This window comes from Mus musculus, chromosome 15, assembly GCF_000001635.26.
Source record: "Mus musculus strain C57BL/6J chromosome 15, GRCm38.p6 C57BL/6J".
In the NCBI taxonomy this organism is placed as follows: Eukaryota; Metazoa; Chordata; class Mammalia; order Rodentia; family Muridae; genus Mus; species Mus musculus.
Genome location: NC_000081.6, coordinates 76,331,247 through 76,346,921, shown reverse-complemented (window position 1 = coordinate 76,346,921; position 15,675 = coordinate 76,331,247). Strand labels below are relative to the sequence as shown.

At 52.6% G+C, this 15,675-nt stretch overlaps 2 protein-coding genes and 1 pseudogene across 5 annotated transcripts; all 3 read right to left on the bottom strand.

The window, feature by feature from the left end:
* Window positions 1-661: 661 nt before the first annotated feature.
* On the bottom strand, window positions 662-3,409 carry Cyc1 (cytochrome c-1). Of its 2 annotated transcripts, none has more exons than NM_025567.3 (7): window positions 3,230-3,399; window positions 2,424-2,620; window positions 2,214-2,340; window positions 1,953-2,110; window positions 1,709-1,869; window positions 1,345-1,445; window positions 662-1,267 (listed from the first exon to the last, which is right to left on the bottom strand). In NM_025567.3, the coding sequence occupies exons 1-7, from the start codon at window positions 3,356-3,358 to the stop codon at window positions 1,163-1,165; spliced, it is 978 nt and encodes a 325-aa protein (NP_079843.1). In that variant the 5' UTR covers window positions 3,359-3,399; the 3' UTR covers window positions 662-1,162. The 2 variants fall into 2 exon arrangements, with proteins under 2 accessions (NP_079843.1, XP_030104554.1); XM_030248694.1 differs by having other exon boundaries at window positions 985-1,267; window positions 2,424-2,642; window positions 3,230-3,409.
* Window positions 8,517-9,346, bottom strand: Rps6-ps1 (ribosomal protein S6, pseudogene 1; annotated as a pseudogene).
* Gpaa1 (GPI anchor attachment protein 1) lies at window positions 12,022-15,628 on the bottom strand. Of its 3 annotated transcripts, NM_010331.2 has the most exons (12): window positions 15,459-15,628; window positions 14,847-15,026; window positions 14,651-14,762; window positions 14,291-14,438; window positions 14,111-14,212; window positions 13,823-14,019; window positions 13,549-13,745; window positions 13,305-13,458; window positions 13,032-13,127; window positions 12,718-12,908; window positions 12,462-12,632; window positions 12,023-12,340 (listed from the first exon to the last, which is right to left on the bottom strand). In NM_010331.2, exons 1-12 carry the CDS (start codon window positions 15,530-15,532, stop codon window positions 12,097-12,099), a joined length of 1,866 nt encoding a protein of 621 aa, NP_034461.1. In that variant the 5' UTR covers window positions 15,533-15,628; the 3' UTR covers window positions 12,023-12,096. The 3 variants fall into 3 exon arrangements, with proteins under 3 accessions (XP_030104197.1, XP_017171921.1, NP_034461.1); XM_030248337.1 differs by having other exon boundaries at window positions 12,022-12,340; window positions 13,549-14,019; window positions 14,635-14,762; window positions 15,459-15,590; XM_017316432.1 differs by lacking the exon at window positions 15,459-15,628 and having other exon boundaries at window positions 12,022-12,340; window positions 14,635-14,762; window positions 14,847-14,923.
* Between the last annotated feature and the right edge of the window lie 47 nt (window positions 15,629-15,675).

Here is a 15,675-nt window from a genome sequence, read left to right as displayed (position 1 = left end):
GAAGAGTGAGTGCACTTAGAATCAAGTCCCAGTGGTCATAGAACATAATACTGGGATCACTTTACAGGCCTCTAGCCTCCTGCTAGGAGTTCCTGTCACTATCCCTGGCCCCATTGTTGCCCTTCTCAAATCCTCCTATATTGCAATCACCATTATTTTTAGCTGCTTCAGCCAGTATCCCAACAGTAGGATTGAGTAATTTTCCTTCCCCACTTAGGGTGTTTGAGCACTGGGAGTCTTGAGTCGCCTGCCTTTGTGATCCTCCTGACAATCAGCTATCACACTGCCCTAGGCACCAAGATCCTTCATGGATCTAGTGACTGTCAATTTGTCCTACATGTACTATGTAGCTGCACTGTAGACTACTAGGTATTGTTCCCTGACAGATACATCCCCAGCATAACCCTCTTATCTGTCCAGCCAAGACTAAAGACATGCAGGTACCCTCTTTCTACTCCCAATTGCTTGACAGTCTGAGAACTTCCCATCCTGCCCAGCCAGTGCTGCTTTTCCAGGTCTTCTACTTGATAAAGGTTCTCTACTGCCTCAGTATGGACGCAGTTGTTCACTCTTTACAGCCCCTTTCTACCTCTCCCAAGGCATACCCACTCTGCTGAATGGTGCTGCCTTTTGAGATTTAAAAAAAACACACCATGGGTGCTTTACCTACACGGACAGCTTTGTATTACATTCATGCAGTGCCTTGAAGGCCAAAAGAGGGTGTTAGAGCCCTTGCGACTGGAGACAGATGGTTTTGAGCCACCATGTTGAGTGCTGGGAACTGAACCCAGGTCCTCTGGAAAAGCAGCCAGTGCTCTTAACCACTGAGCCATCTCTCCCATGCAAACAGTGCTGCCAGGTTTTGCATTCTGGTGCATATCAATAACTCCCAGATACTGGGCAGTACAGGAAACAATAATGTGGAGAAATATGGGTTCCAGGGTTCCACTGAAAAAATGTTTTAGTCATTGACCAGCTAAAATGTGTATGTTGAGAAACTTAATTTATTCCCACACTGAGGGCTGAAGGAAGATCAGAAGCAAGAGTCTGGTCTCCTGGCCCTTGTATCTGATGAAAAGGGCCAGGCCTGAGAAGGCCATGGACTGTTCCTGGGCTGCTGAGAGCTTGTTCTGGCAAGATGACAAGCAGATACTGAACAGGGTCACTTGGGTGGCCGATAAGCCAGCTTTCGACTCTTCAGGACTGACCACTTATGCCGCTTCATGGCATAGGTCAGGGGCAGCAGCAGGCCCATCATCAACAACATCTGGGAACAAAGAGAGCTCAGAAAAGACACAGGAAAGACCCCCAACTGCCCACTGTGACCCTTGCCCAACCGTTTACCTTGAGACCCATGCGTTTTCGATGGTCATGCTCTGGTTCTGATGCCCAGCGAAGGAAGGTGGCGACATCCTTAGCTACTTGTGACATGGTAGCTGGGGTGCCTGGGCCAAGAACAAATAGCGAGGCTACTGTTGGGGGCTTGGGCCAATCAAGGGTAACCCTCGGTGCACAGAGGCAGGGATTAGCCATATCCATGACTTCACATGGATAGGAACCTTACAGGACTAAGAAAGCTATCCCCAAAGCCTCTTTAAGTATGCAGTCAATAAGCACTCCAGGTGAGAAGGGAGATGGACCTCCAGACTCAGAAATATCAGGGAAGCATGCTAGGAGTAGGAGAGAACCCATGGCAAAGGACACTCACCATCATCATACTCCAAGACTTCTGTGTAGATGGGAGGAGCCATGCCAATGGCCTGGCCGGGAAAGTAAGGGTTGAAATAGAGGCCTTCTCGCAATGACACCCCAGTGGGGGGCTCACAGTAGCCAGTGAGCAGGGAAAATACGTAGTCCTCACCACCATGCCTAGAACCAGACCCAGGGCTTAGTCTCTAACAGAAGCTGGCTTCCCTCCCTTTCTAGCCCCATACTCTGGGCAGCCCAAGTACCTAGCTCGAACGATGTAGCTGAGGTCAGGGGGTAAAGCTCCATTGTTAGCAGCTCTTGCAGCCTCAGGGTTAGGGTATGGTTTTGGAAAATAGTCAGACAACTTCCCTGGCCGCATGAACATCTCCCCATCATCATTAGGGCCATCCTGGACCTCCACCTGCCACCAAGAACCCCATCACAACCTTTTAGTCCCTCACAGTTGAAACCACAATCCCTGTATCCTCCACCTTCTTTCGTGCCCACCCCCCCACCCTCCGAACCTCCTCAGCCAGCGCCTTGGCTTCTTCCTCCGTGTAGCACACTCCCACCAGGTGGCGGTACGCCACATAATCCATGCTGTGGCAGGAAGAGCACACCTGCTTGTATACCTGGAAACCCCTCCGAATGCTAAAGAGATAAAGAATTAGAGGAACTGAAGATTCGAATTCACCCGGGAACTTCCACCCCCAGCCCCGCCGCAACACACCCACCTGGTGTGGTCCAAGGAGGAGAGGAGGCCACGATGAGACCATGGGTAGCTGGGGGGGTGCAGCTCCAGGTCACTGGCACTCACGGCAGAATGAAGGGCCACAGCTAGCCCTGCACCCCCCGCGGCCAGCATGCCCAACGCTGACAGCATCACCTTTCGGCCTCGAGAAGGGCCAGACTTCGAGGACAAGGACACTGCCTGCAAGAGCCCCGCTCAGCACCTGCCAAGACCCCAGCAGCCCACCTGGGGATCTGAATGAACGCCCATGTCTTCCGCTCCACCTCCACCCCGCACTGGCCACCACCGCACGCAGAGCGCCCAAGGCACACACCGTGCCCAATGCCTGCTGGATCCCTTACTGCAGCCAACTCCTCGGCCACGGCTCGGCTCTGGAGGGCAAATGGAGAATGCTCGTGGAACTTAACCCAGGAGACAAGCCTAAGTGACCCAGAGTACTGCAGCGGACCAAGGTCACCTGCAGGCCGCTGAGGTCAGGCTGGGGTCACTGCAGGGTATCCGCCAGGTCCGGACAGCCGGCTTCGGCAGTCGCTCCGGGCGAGCCCTTCGCTGCAATCTCCCGTCCCGACCCCATCACAGTGGGACCCTGGGCTCAGAGCAACAATGCCCTGCCACTCCAAGGCGTGGGCACCCAGACCGGCTTTCTGGGTGTGCCGGCCCGGCGGCGGGGACCCCGTCGAGTTGTAGGAGGAACGCAGGAGACCGATGCCGGCGCGCGCCCGGAGCCTCCCCGCCGTGACCTTCAGGGCTGAGGGGCGCGCGATGGTCGGGGCCCGCGCCAGGACTCACCTGCGGTGTCCGCAATGGAAGCTGCCGGGACCGCGCGCCGCCCAGCAGACCCGGAGCACTTGCACCTGGAAGCCCCACGCCCCGCGGGCCCAGTACCGTCCGGCGAAGCGAAGCCGCCGCCGCCGCCATGTCGGCCCCCTTTAGTGCGGCCGCCGTTCCCGTCGGCCCCTGCGGGCCGACGAGAGCTCAGACCACGCGAGAGCAACACAGTGGGCGGACCTAGGCGGAGCTGGGTAGGGAGCTGTCCATCAGTGGACCAGGACTGTCCCTTGCCCGGCTCCTCTAGTCCGGGTTGAGCCTGGCCGCAACTCTAATTACAATGACAACATCTGCTTTGTTTGTTTGTTTGTTTTTCTGGCTTCTCTACTATATCCCCAGTTCCTTCACCTCGGCCCCGCGAATCACGCCCTCCAGTTGAGCCACTGGATAGTCTTCTGAGAGCTTGCTCATCCATGGCCTGTGTGGGATTAACAGCAGCTCTCCCCTGCTCCACAGGCGACCCAGCATAGAAACTTCCCCTGACTAACTTTCTTTTAAACCCTCATATAAAGTCCATAATTCAATTTTCTTAATGAGAGCATATCTAAGTGGGGGTACCCGTCCATTACAAAGATAAGCTGCAGCTCCCTCTGGATGTAAGGGACTGATCACTGTGGCACTTGGTGCTGCCCTTTTTTAAAATCTACATTGACACTGACACTGTAGCTGTCAGACACACCAGAAGAGGGCATCAGATCCCATTACAGAGGGTTGTGAGCCACCATGTGGTTGCTGGGAATTGAACTCAGGACCTCTGTACTTAGCAGACAGTGTTCTTAACCACTGAACCACTTCTCCAGCCCCCATCAAAACTATTCTCAGTAGCTCAAGACAGAAACAACCCGTCTATGTCTACCAGCTGGTGAGTGGATAGACAAAGCATGGCACACCCATATGGGTGAACTTTTTCATTCTAGTGTGAGATGTGAGGCATGGGAGAAGTGCCAGCATGCATGAACCTTGAGCTCACCATATGAAGTAGAAGTCAGACACAAAAGACAAAAAAAAAAAAAAAAAAAAAAAAAAAAAAAAAAAAAGCTGAGAGTGGTGGCTCAAGCCTTTAATCCCAGCACTTGGGAGGCAGAGGCAGGCAGATTTCTGAGTTCGAGGCCAGCCTGGTCTACAAAGTGAGTTCAGGGCTATACAGAGAAACTGTCTCGAAAAAGCCAAAAAAAAAAAAAAGACCACATGTATATGATTCCGTTCACCTAAGTGGGCGAGTACACAAAAGCAGAAAGCAGACTAATTCTGCCAGTATGAGGGGTACAGGGATTTGGGTGGTGGTGGGGTGATGACAAGGTTCTTCCAAGGCAGGTGAGAGCTGACTGCTGGCTCAGGAGACAAGCGAGCAGTTTGTGTACCTGTGAAGAGCGTCACACTCAGTGTGCCACGACAAATCTCTGTGATGGCTGAAGCCTGGCCTGGAATCAGCGGCGCAGTGAGAGTTCCCACCATGGCAGGTCGAGATGAAGCAGGAGAGGCATGTGACAAGGGGCATTGTTTCACAACTCCCCATGGGGTGTGTAAAATACATGACTGTTCAGCCCAAACAAAGAAAGAGCCCAACAGAGACCAAGCACCTTCAACCACTCAGGAAGGAGCCCAGCAGTGGGAGAAAAGCCACCATTTTCACTGTTGGTTGGCTCTAACAGAAAACTGGCTCTCTCTAACACAGAAAACGAAATAGCTCAAGCCCCAAGGCCAGATGAAACAAGCCCATCCCTCTGAGAATATACAAGTGGACGTGGGGCTGGGCAAGCTCTCTGGGTTTAGAGACCTGCCACCTGCCTCCCTTCACTCACATCCAAGCCAGTCAAGCTTGGTGAGGAAGCCAGCGGGCCTGGGGTTACTTACAGAGCTGCCACGGTGCTCCAGCCTGCCAATGCTCTTCTCATGTAATTTAGCACAATGTGCAGATGGGTAAGAGGGCATGATGACTATAATGTCAAAGAAGAGTCCCCTAAGGTTACAGGAGCCCTCTGCACCCCAAAAGGGAATGTAAATCGCCCCATTACTGTATCCCTAGGTTTCTGCTGTATATATATTTCTGGTCACTTCATCGCCATGTTTGTTGGCTAAGATCTTTTCTTCTTCTTTCTTCTTGTGTGACACATTACATCCCGACTGCAGTTTCTCCTCTTTCCCCTTCCCTCAAGCTTTCCCGACAATTTCCCTTCTCTCTCAGGCCCACCCCTCTCCTCTGGCTCCCCTCAGAAAAGAGCTCCCAAGGACATCCAAACATTGCATAACAAGCTAGCCTTAGCCCAGGCACACAGCATCACATTAAGCCTGGATAAGGCAACCCAGTAGGAGGAAAAGGGTCCTACAGGTAGCCAAGAGAGTCAGGGGCACTACCCGCACCCACTGGCTGGCCAAGGGCTTCTATAGGTCACCACAACCACTCAAATCTGTTTCAAGAGGCCACTGACTGCATCAAGCCAAGAGGAAATAGCCACACAGTAATGTGGACTCTTAGGAGATCAAGTGCTAACTCCACTGGAGAGGCTCTCCTAAGGTCTGGGGAGCTGTGAGGGGCACTGGATAGAGGGGACATGCAAGACAAGGAGTGGACAAATTACCCTGCCATATTCAAGAAGTGGAATTACATGGGTTGTCATCAGAAGTGGTGTCTTGGCTGGATACTCGATGTGAGCATGGAGTGGCTCCTGGGGTAACAGAGCTTCCCATTTAGCTCCAGGCCTCCCCAGTTCTCCACCCTGGACTCTCAGTGCCTTGACCCTTCATTACAGGCCATAGCAAGACAAGCAACCCATCCTTCCTGCTTCAAAAATATACCCTGCTCTAGTGGGGTGGTGGGGACGCATGCCTTTAATCCCAGTATTTGGGAGGGAGAGGCAGGTAGATCTCTGAGGTCTTTCAGGCCAGGCTGTTATACAGAGTGAGTTCCAGGACAGCCACAGGCTATACAGAGAAACTCTGCCTTGAAAACACACACACAAACACACACACACACACACACACACACACACACACAACCTTAGACATAAGGCACACTGGAAACAAGCCTATAGTACTGCCTTGCCTCCTGACTTGCTCTCCACAGAGAGTAGTGACAGTTCTCCCACCCAGAGACAGCGTCCTTTGTGCACCAACCCTGGCTTCGTACAGTCTTCTTCGGCACACATTCTTGGCACAGCAGTAGCATGGGCTCTCTTGGCCACTCTTCCTTCCTTCTATTCTCACCGCAGTTCCTCTGTCTAGGTGCTTGACTGGAGAGGCCATCCTGGCACTGTAAGGAACTGTTCCTGTCCTCACAAGGGCACATCCTGCCTACAAGGCGAGCTATGACCAGATGCCTGCTGCCCATGACAACCTTGGAGTATCTTTCTGGACTGTAGTTCCTCCTGACCCTCCCATTCAGCAAATGTACAGGAATACTCTACCTCTGCTTGGCTCTATGCTAGAATCATGTCAAAAAAAAAAAAAAAAAAAAAAAGGCAATCTCCGTGGTGCAGCTTAAACATAGCATAATGCAAAATGCATTTAGTCCAACTTTCAAAGTCCTCATAGTTTATAGCAGTCGCAACAATGTTAAAAGTCCAAAGTTCAAGGTCTCTTCTGAGATTTATTCAACTTAATTAACTGTAATCCCCAAAGCAAGGCAGGAAACCAGCTGGGCAAACTCCAAACTCTGCATCTCCATGGCTGATGTCAAAGCGGTCTTCAGATCTCCACTCCTTTTTCATCTTTGTTGACTGCAACAAACTGCTTTCTCCTGGGCTGGTTCCACTCCCTGTTAGCAGCTTTCCTCAGCATGTATCCCATGGCTCTGGCATCTTTAACATCTTTGAGTCTCCAAGGCAATTTCAATGTTACAGCTTCTTGTTTCAGTGTCTGGGATTCCACTTGATCTTTTGGACTCCTCCTAAGGGCTGGCATCACTTTTCCAGCTCTGCCCTCTGTAGCACTCTAAGCTCAGGTTGATCTACTCCACTACTGCTGCTGTTCTTGGTGATCATCCCATGGTACTGACATCTCCAATCTCCGTGGCACAGCCAACCAAGTCTTCCAGTAAAAAAGGATTGGCTGGCATCTCTAACTCCTTCCATTGCCTCCAGATTATTCACATGTGGCCAGGCAGCTACACTTCTAGTGGAGATCCAGGTGCTTTGGCTAATGTATCTATCTCTTGATTCCAGGGCTGTGGGCTGTGGGCTGGGAGGGTGGGGGTAGAAGGAGGAGCAGGAATTCAAGGGCAGCCTCAGCTACACAGGGAGCTGGAGAACCTGTCTCAAAAAGCAAATGAAGGCTATGCTCATAACTGGAAAAGGAAAGGCAAACAAAACCAAACTAAACGCACACCAACCAACCAACCGAGAAACATAAAACCAAACCAAACCCGATCGTCCTCTAGGTTCTCGTGACTCCCATCTCTGTCCTCAGCGTGAGTACACCAGAGCTGAGCTTTTCTCATAGCCCACACCCGGTCTTTCTAAACACCCTAAGGAACTGCATCCCATCCCGCTGAGTGGGAACGAACCAGTGTTAGAAACAAACACCACCGAGAGTGGGATCTGTTCCTCTTCCCAAGAGAAGCCTTGGTCAGCAAGCCCAGGTCACCCCGATGTCACACACTTGCGCGTGTGTGCGTACACACACACAATGCTAACAGAGTTTTATGCCCCAACTTCCCAACTTTCTTTCTTTCTTTCTTTTTTTTTTTTTTTTGAGACAGGGTTTCTCTTTGTAGCCCTGGCTGTCCTGGAACTCACTCTGTAGACCAGGCTGGCCTCAAATTCTGCCTGCCTCTGCCTCCCCGAGTGGAGATTAAAGGCATGTGCCACCACGCCCAGCCAACTTCCAGATTTCTTATGTTCTGACCATAGCTTCAGAAAGTGAACATGGGTAGGTCAAGTGTACTGGCTGGTTTTGTGTGTCAACTTGACACAGCTGGAGTTATTACAGAGAAAGGAGCTTCAGTTGAGAAAATGCCTCCATGAGATCCAACTGTAAGGCATTTTCTCAATTAGTGATCAAGGGGGAAAGGCCCCTTGTGGGTGGGACCATCTCTGGGCTGGTAGTCTTGGTTCTATAAGAGATCAGGCTGAGCAAGCCAGGGGAAGCAAGCCAGTAAGGAACATCCCTCCATGGTCTCTGCATCAGCTCCTGCTTCCTGACCTGCTTGAGTTCCAGTCCTGACTTCCTTGGTGATGAACAACTGTATGGAAGTGTAAAGCTGAGGAAACCCTTTCCTCCCCAATCTGCTTCTTTTTTTTTTTTTTTTTTTAAAGATTCAAGGTCATTATTTATTTGTTGCTCTTAAAGACTCATTTTTGACTGGACTCAGACTTAGAGGTAGAAGCTCTCAGTGAGGACAGCCTACGTCTCTTGGCAATCTGTTCCTGGCGCTTTTCTTTGGCTTCCTTCATTCTCTTGGCCAAAAGTTTAGCGTATTCTGCAGCCTCCTCCTTGTTCTTCTTAGTGCGTTGCTTCTTCAGAGCAATACGTCGGCATTTGTGTTGCAGGACACGAGGAGTAACAAGTCGCTGAATCTTGGGTGCTTTGGTCCTGGGCTTCTTACCTTCTTTGTTTAAGGGCTTCCTGACAACATACTGGCGGACATCATCTTCTTTAGAGAGATTAAAAAGCTTTCGGATTCTACTAGCCCTTTTAGGTCCCAACCGACGAGGCACAGTAGTATCTGTCAGTCCAGGAATATCCTTCTCTCCTTTCTTTACAATGGCCAAGTTGAGAACACTGAGATTAGCGTCCACAATGCACCCGTGAACAGACTTGCGCTTCCTGTCTCCAGTTCTCCTTGGCCTGTAACAGGAATGCCCCTTACTCAACAGCAGGTGCACTCTGCCACGGGTCAGAACACCTTGCTTCATGGGAAAACCTTGCTTGTCATTCCCACCACTGATCCGGACCACATAACCCTTCCACTCTTCACCAAGAGCATCAGCAGCTACTTCCGTGGCCATGCGCTTCTCATAGAAGGTGCGGAGCTTGCGCTCGTCATCCACCTCGATGAGCTTCTGACAGCCGGTGGCGGGGAAGGAGATGTTCAGCTTCATCTTGACACAGCCGAGCGCTTGGGAGGCGTCACGAAAAAGATCCCAATTTGCTTCTTGGTCATGATGTTTGTGCAGGAATAGAAACCCTAAGACAGTCAAAGAACAATCTCTCTGGGGAGGGATCTTTTCTGATCGTTTCCATCCCTCTAGCCATTACAGAGCTGCACCATGGCAACGCCAACTGCGCAGGCCTAGCAGTTTCATTCAGGGTGATCTGCTCTATTCAAGTTGGACTCCATGACTAGGAAAGCCAAAATGGAATGCCAGAGGACAAGTACAACTGTCAGCCCCCAAATGACACATTTAGGACTTTACACCTATTCCTGTCACAACTCAATTACACCTTTATAATCGTTTTGTATGTCACATACGCGGACCAGGCTCAAAATACTCCTAATCAGGCTGTGTGCCAGGATTACAGACATGAACCATCATACCTTGGATTTTTGTTTTGTTTTGACAGTGTTTCCCTATGTTGCCCAGACTTGCCTCAAACTACAAAGCAGTTATCTCAAGGCCTTCCAAACAGCTAGGACCACATGCACACACCATCTTGCCCACACTTCTATTCCCCCTTTTGTTTAGAGATTCACTATGTAACCTACGCTGGCCTCAAACTCATGGTCCCCCAATCCTGCCTCAGAGGGTAAGGATTACTATAGTCATGTCTTGATACCTCACATTTTGAAAAATGTATACATACATACACACACACAGACACACACACACACCACAGACACACAGACACACACACACCACAGCTGGAGAGATGGCTCAGCAGTTAAGAGCACTGACTGCTCTTCCAGATGTCCTGAGTTCAATTCCCAGCAACCACATGGTGGCTCACAACCATCCGTAATGGGATCTGATGCCCTCTTCTGGTGTGTGTCTGAAGACAGCTGCAGTGTACTCACATAAAATAAAAATAAAATAAAATTTAAAAAAAGTAAAGAAAAAGCTGGGCGTGGTGGTGCACGCCTTTAATCCCAGCACTCGGGAGGCAGAGGCAGGTGGATTTCTGGGTTCGAGGCCAGCCCGGTTTACAAAGTGAGTTCCAGGACAGCCAGGGCTATACAGAGAAACCCTGTCTTGAAAAACAACAATAACAAAAAACAACAACAACAAAAAAGAAAAATGTACACAACATTAGTGAAAATAGTTTAACTTCCTGTGTACATCCCCCCAAATAAATATATATCCACTTGCATTTTAAGTGACTGCTAAAGTCCTGTTAAAAACTGCTAAGTCCAAAGCCCAGCCATGAGGCAGGGAGAGAAATTTTGTACTAGACAAGAGCTCAGAGACAAGAGGCACACAGACAAGTCTTCCTGGCCAGAAGGGGGCAGCCTTTGATTTACCTAGGAAGTAGTACTCCAGAGTGCAAAGGTGAGAAGCAAGGAGGGCTGGAGGAGGGCCTACCTAAAGGGCCAGAGCCTGCCAACCCCATGGCAGGGCTACTTGTCACAGCAGCTTCCACACAGTCCCCCCATGTGTAAGCCACAGGCTCTTGCCAGGCAGGTCAGTGGTCTCCTCGGGGACCCACAAAGAAACCTTCAATTTATAAAAAACAACCAACCATTTTGTGTGTATGCATATACACGTCAGGGTGCGTACGTGTGCTCAGTGGACTTGTGGAAGTTTGCCCTCTTTACGTCACGTGAGATAGGCCGTCACACTGGAGAGCAGATGCTCTTACCTATGGGGCCATCACTCTGGCTCAGAGTGAAATTCTTTGAAACCACATGTACCTTCCAAGGGCCAGGAGGCACCAACTCACGGGAAGGCTGGAACCATCAGAGAGGTGTCCCAGAAGGAGGGTCTCCTGGCCCTGAGTGGGTCTAATGGATTTTATAGTTTCCTTGGGCAGAAGGCTCCCTTCCAAACACTGAAGCCACTACTGGGCAGTGTAAAGACACCTCTAGACCTGGTTCTTTTCACTTTTAAAGTGTCTTAGGTCAAGGTCTTGTGGCCATCCCATGATGTGTCTCCAGACTAACCACCAAAGTTACTGACATGGTCCTAACACGTCAGAAAGAACATACTTCTTTCCTTCTTCCACAAAAGGTACCGTAGTTTCTTCTGGGGATCCTGTCACAACCACCCGCTTCCGTCGGTGTTGTCCTGCTTCGGACTGTCCTCTTTTTCCTAGTCTATTGCTTCTGGGTCCTGGCTAGACCTGAGGACCACCTTCCCTACTGTGCCGAGTTCTGCCTCTGGTGGGCACCTCACCTTGGCTTGTGCTACTTTAGGTGGCGCCTCACGCTTCTTCTACTCCAAAAAGCCTTGGCTAGAAGCACAGCCCAGACCCTGAACCTCCTGAGACTCCCACTCCTTTATCCTTTCAGCTCAGAACTAAGATGGTGCTGTGAGGTCTCTGGTTACCACAGCTGTCAGGCCCTCAAACCCTGGCTATGGATTATCTCATGCCCCAGAATCGCTTCTAGCACAGCACTAGACAGCACTGCATAGGTACGTGGGCTGCCTACCTGCAGGCCACCTGCAGGACTGCACGGATTGCTGGCGGTGGGTTTACCCTTGCCCCTTCAGTGTCCAACTGAGGCTCCCCTCCAGAAGTTGATGGAGCTGGGCTCCCACTTCTGCCATCAGGAGAGAAACACCCAAGAACACGACCAGGGTGGCTCCTCTAAAGGGGCGAACAGGACGCCTGGCCAGTTGCCAGAGGCTCTGAGAAGACAGCGGGCCAGGATCCCAAGGTACAGAAACACAGCACTTGTTTATTTCCCAGGGAGGAGGTAGAACGGAGGCTTGGGGGACCCCTTCCCAGACACCTCACTTCCAGAAGAGGACATTCCAGAAAAGCAGCCAGCAAGGATACAGACCCAAGGCCAGTATTGGGAAGAGGAGGGCGCCATAGGTGTAGTGTTCCAGCACACCCTGGGCCAATGCTGTGAGGAAGAGCTGCCAACCCTCTGCCAGAGACAGCGGTACCTCCAGCAGCTCCCGCCACAGGAACAGGCTACCGAAGAGTGTGACTGCTGGGCTGGTCACTACCAGCAGGGCAGCATACAGTGTCCTGGGGAGAAGGGCAACATTTAAGTACGCACCATGGAGGATGCCAGCAAGTGAATAAATGAGGGCTAGCCATCCGGTAAGGGGCAAAGGTACCGGTGGAGAAGAGGCTGACCAGCACGTACCGGGGCCCATGGGGCTTGGCGAGTGCAGCAGCAGGGACCATGGTGGCAGCCAGCAGGAAGCCCAGGGAGAAATTGAGGAGAGCAATGCAACCCAGCTGCAGTGCCAGGTAGATGAGGGCCACTAGTTTCAGTGCCATCCAGCCCCTGTCTGGGACCTGTGAGTTGACCACTCTACAAGGAAAGAAACTCAAGGGTAGTTGGGAATCCGTTTGAGTATTCAGGGACCCAGCTCCAGCTGTCCGGCCCAGCTGCTCACCGGTGGGTGTTGTGTGGAAGGGCCAGGCCGGCTACATAAATCGCGAGCAGCGTCAACACAACAGCCTCGGCTTCGGCCACTGGGAAATGCTGAGTAGCTAAATGTTGGCCCAGCACAGGCAGGAAATAGAGGGCCAGACCCATGGCCTGAGAGATCAGCAGGGGTGCCGTAAGTGAGGCCAGGCCCACACCCTGCAGGACACATGGGTACTTGGAGTTAGGCCAGAGGAATAGGAGAACCCCCAAGGACGCATACCAAAGCACTGCTGGGTATGTTAAAACCCCCATCCTAAGAGCAGTAGAGTATAGCATCACCTGTGTTGGCAAGAGTGGAGTCCCGGGACTAGGGGCCTTCCCAGCCTCCTCCGGGTTGACTCCAGCCTGGTGTAACTGCATCCACAGCTCCAGAGCATAGAGCAAGTCAAGGACCCAGACAAGCCATTGGATGTGATTTGCTAGGTGGGAGATCTTAGGCTCACTTCCCTATCCCTACCATATGTAGGATGAAGGACTATCCCCCCTTTATAGTTAAAGGGATCTGAGTGAGTTTGGCCACAAGTGAGTAGCGAGCACGAGGGTGGAGGATATCTTGAGTCCAAGGACTAGGAGCAGGAAGCCCGTGGCGGGCATGTAGAGTCCGATGGAGACAAAGCGGGAGAGGGCCGGCAGCAGGTAGAAGAAGAATGACTGGTGCAGGCGCTCCAGGAGGTGGTTGAGCTTGCGGAACATGCCCTCCAGAGCCCTGCCAGGAGCACAGTCAGGTCAGGGCCAGCCACCCTCTCACCCCAGCTAGACATGACCTTGAACACGGAAAGGGGTCCAGAGAACTTACTTGCCCACTGTCGCCAAATCATACTTGTATTGGCGGAAGCTATTGATGCCGCGTAGGGTTAGTGCCTCCACTCCGTAGCGCAGAAAAAGGCCGTGGGGGCCGTGGGGCCGGCCAGAGGCCTGCCGCAGCACCATGAGTAGCAGTGTCTGCAAACCCTGCAACGGCCCTTCGAGTGACGTCCAGTCCTGGGGCTGCAGCTTTGGAGGCATGGGGACAGGATCAGACAGACTCACCCCTTCTCACGAGCCCCAGGCTCCCAAGCGGGTGGTCCCACCTTGCCCTGGAGTGTACACAACAGCCCCCCTTTCTGGCAGAAGGTCTGGAAGAGGTTGAGCAGATCAAGGTTGGGCAGCTGACCGTTGAGTCCCTCCACTGTCACATCGAGGCTGGTGACCACGTCGCTGCTCAGCTCCAGAGCTACAGCAGCCTGGATGGCTCCAGCCCTGCCCTGCAGGGGAGATGACTGTATGCCTGTAGGAGCAAGCAGTGAGCACTAGAGGGGGCACAAGGGACCGCGGTTTACTTTGAAAGAGATGGGGAGCAAGACTAGGGCTACACCTACCTGTAACATTAATGTCATGGTAGGCTTCGAGCCAAGCCTCGGTGCCCAGAAGATCATGGTCTGTTACCAGGAAAATGATATCTTTGGCCCAGTAAATCTGCCCTGGAAGCCAAAGGCAGGGTCAGCAAAGGGCCTGGGGCATTGGTCAAATCCTCCCGGACCAGAGCCCCAGAGCCTCACCTCGGAAATGGGCAGCAAGTGCCAACAACAACCCCACAGCCTGGCTATTGGTGGCATCTGGACCACAGGGTACAGTAAGCACCAGGGACTCGGTACTGGCAGAACGTGGGGCCCGCAGGATGCCATACACGTTGGTACCTGACACCATCTGCACAAAGAGTTGATGGGAAAGCCTCAGCAGACCCTCCAGCGGACAGCCTGAAGCCTGTCTTTTTTCCTGGCACTTCAATGCCCACCACTAAAGTTCTTCAGACCATCCCTCCCAGAGTTTCTTGGTTTCAGGGCACTTCAACAAGACACCCAACCCAGGCCACCCTTCCAATGTGCTTTTCTCCCAGGCACACCCCTTTCCCTCAATACATAGCGCTCGTGGGTCTCATCCGGGAAGGGTAGTTTGCGGGAGAAGCTCTGGGTGTAGACCTCCAGCCCTACGGATCGCATGGACCGTTCCAGCCAGGCTACTGGCAGAGCCCTGGAGACACAAAAGATAGCCTCTAAGTAGAGCTCCCTGGTCTCGGCCGCCCCTGAAATCCCCAGCCCGCTGCTAGGCACTCACCCCGGCTTCTTGCGGTGGGCAGCGAAGTCCCGGGCAAAGCTCCGAGCGCGGTCTCCACCTACAAACTGTTCCTCCACCATGGTGGAGCCCATGGCATTCTCAGACATGTAAGTGCGCTGGGTTAACGGCGGAAAAGCCAGCGCCAGAAACCAGGCGATCCCGGCCACGTAGCTCAGCACACTGCGAGAGAGTACAGAGTGGGCTCGGAATTAGCCCGACCTGGAACGCTAGCTCGTGGCTTCCACCATGACCCAGAGGGTCCAGCGGGATGGTCCAAGCCATTAAGAACCCGGAGCCAAAGCCGGGCAGTGGCAGCACACGCTGTTAATCCCAGCATTCAGGGGGCAGAGGCAGGTACAGGCGGATCTGAGTTCGAGGCTAGTCTGGTCTACAGAATAAGTTCCAGGACAACCAGGGCTGCACAGAGAAATCCTGCCTCCGGAAAGGAAAAAAGATCTAAGACCCTAGATCAGCGATGGATAGGGACCAGAGCTCTAAGCTCAGTGTCTGAGTGACACTTGCAAAGAGGTCGCAGACCCTGGAGCAGTAGGCGCGTGTGGAGCCACAGCAGCTCAAGTTCCCGCCAGTCCCGCCCCCTGTGCCCGCCCTCACCAGAGAGGTGTGTTAAGGCGCAAGACGATGCGGGCGAGCGCGCGCCGGCGCACCGGGTCCGACAGGAGACCCATGGCGGGGCGCGGGGCTCTGCTCTCGCGGCAGCTTGACACCTCCAAGAGCAGGGTTCCTGTCGGACCCGGCGCCCGGTGCTGCCTTAATTTCCGGTCCCAGGATCCATCGCGCCACTACTCTTGGTAGCGGCAGACGGAGTTGG

Coding starts and splice junctions, on each gene's coding strand:
- Cyc1 (NM_025567.3), bottom strand. CDS start 3,358: ATGGCGGCGGCGGCGGCTTCGCTTCGCCGGACGGTACTGGGCCCGCGG. Junction 2,621..3,229: donor TTCCATTGCGGACACCGCAG/GTGAGTCCTGGC, acceptor GGGCTCTTGCAG/GCAGTGTCCTTGTCCTCGAA. Junction 1,446..1,708: donor AGTCTTGGAGTATGATGATG/GTGAGTGTCCTT, acceptor TTCTTGGCCCAG/GCACCCCAGCTACCATGTCA.
- Gpaa1 (NM_010331.2), bottom strand. CDS start 15,532: ATGGGTCTCCTGTCGGACCCGGTGCGCCGGCGCGCGCTCGCCCGCATC. Junction 14,439..14,650: donor ATGAGACCCACGAGCGCTAT/GTATTGAGGGAA, acceptor CTCTTTGTGCAG/ATGGTGTCAGGTACCAACGT. Junction 14,213..14,290: donor ACTTGCTGCCCATTTCCGAG/GTGAGGCTCTGG, acceptor TTTGGCTTCCAG/GGCAGATTTACTGGGCCAAA.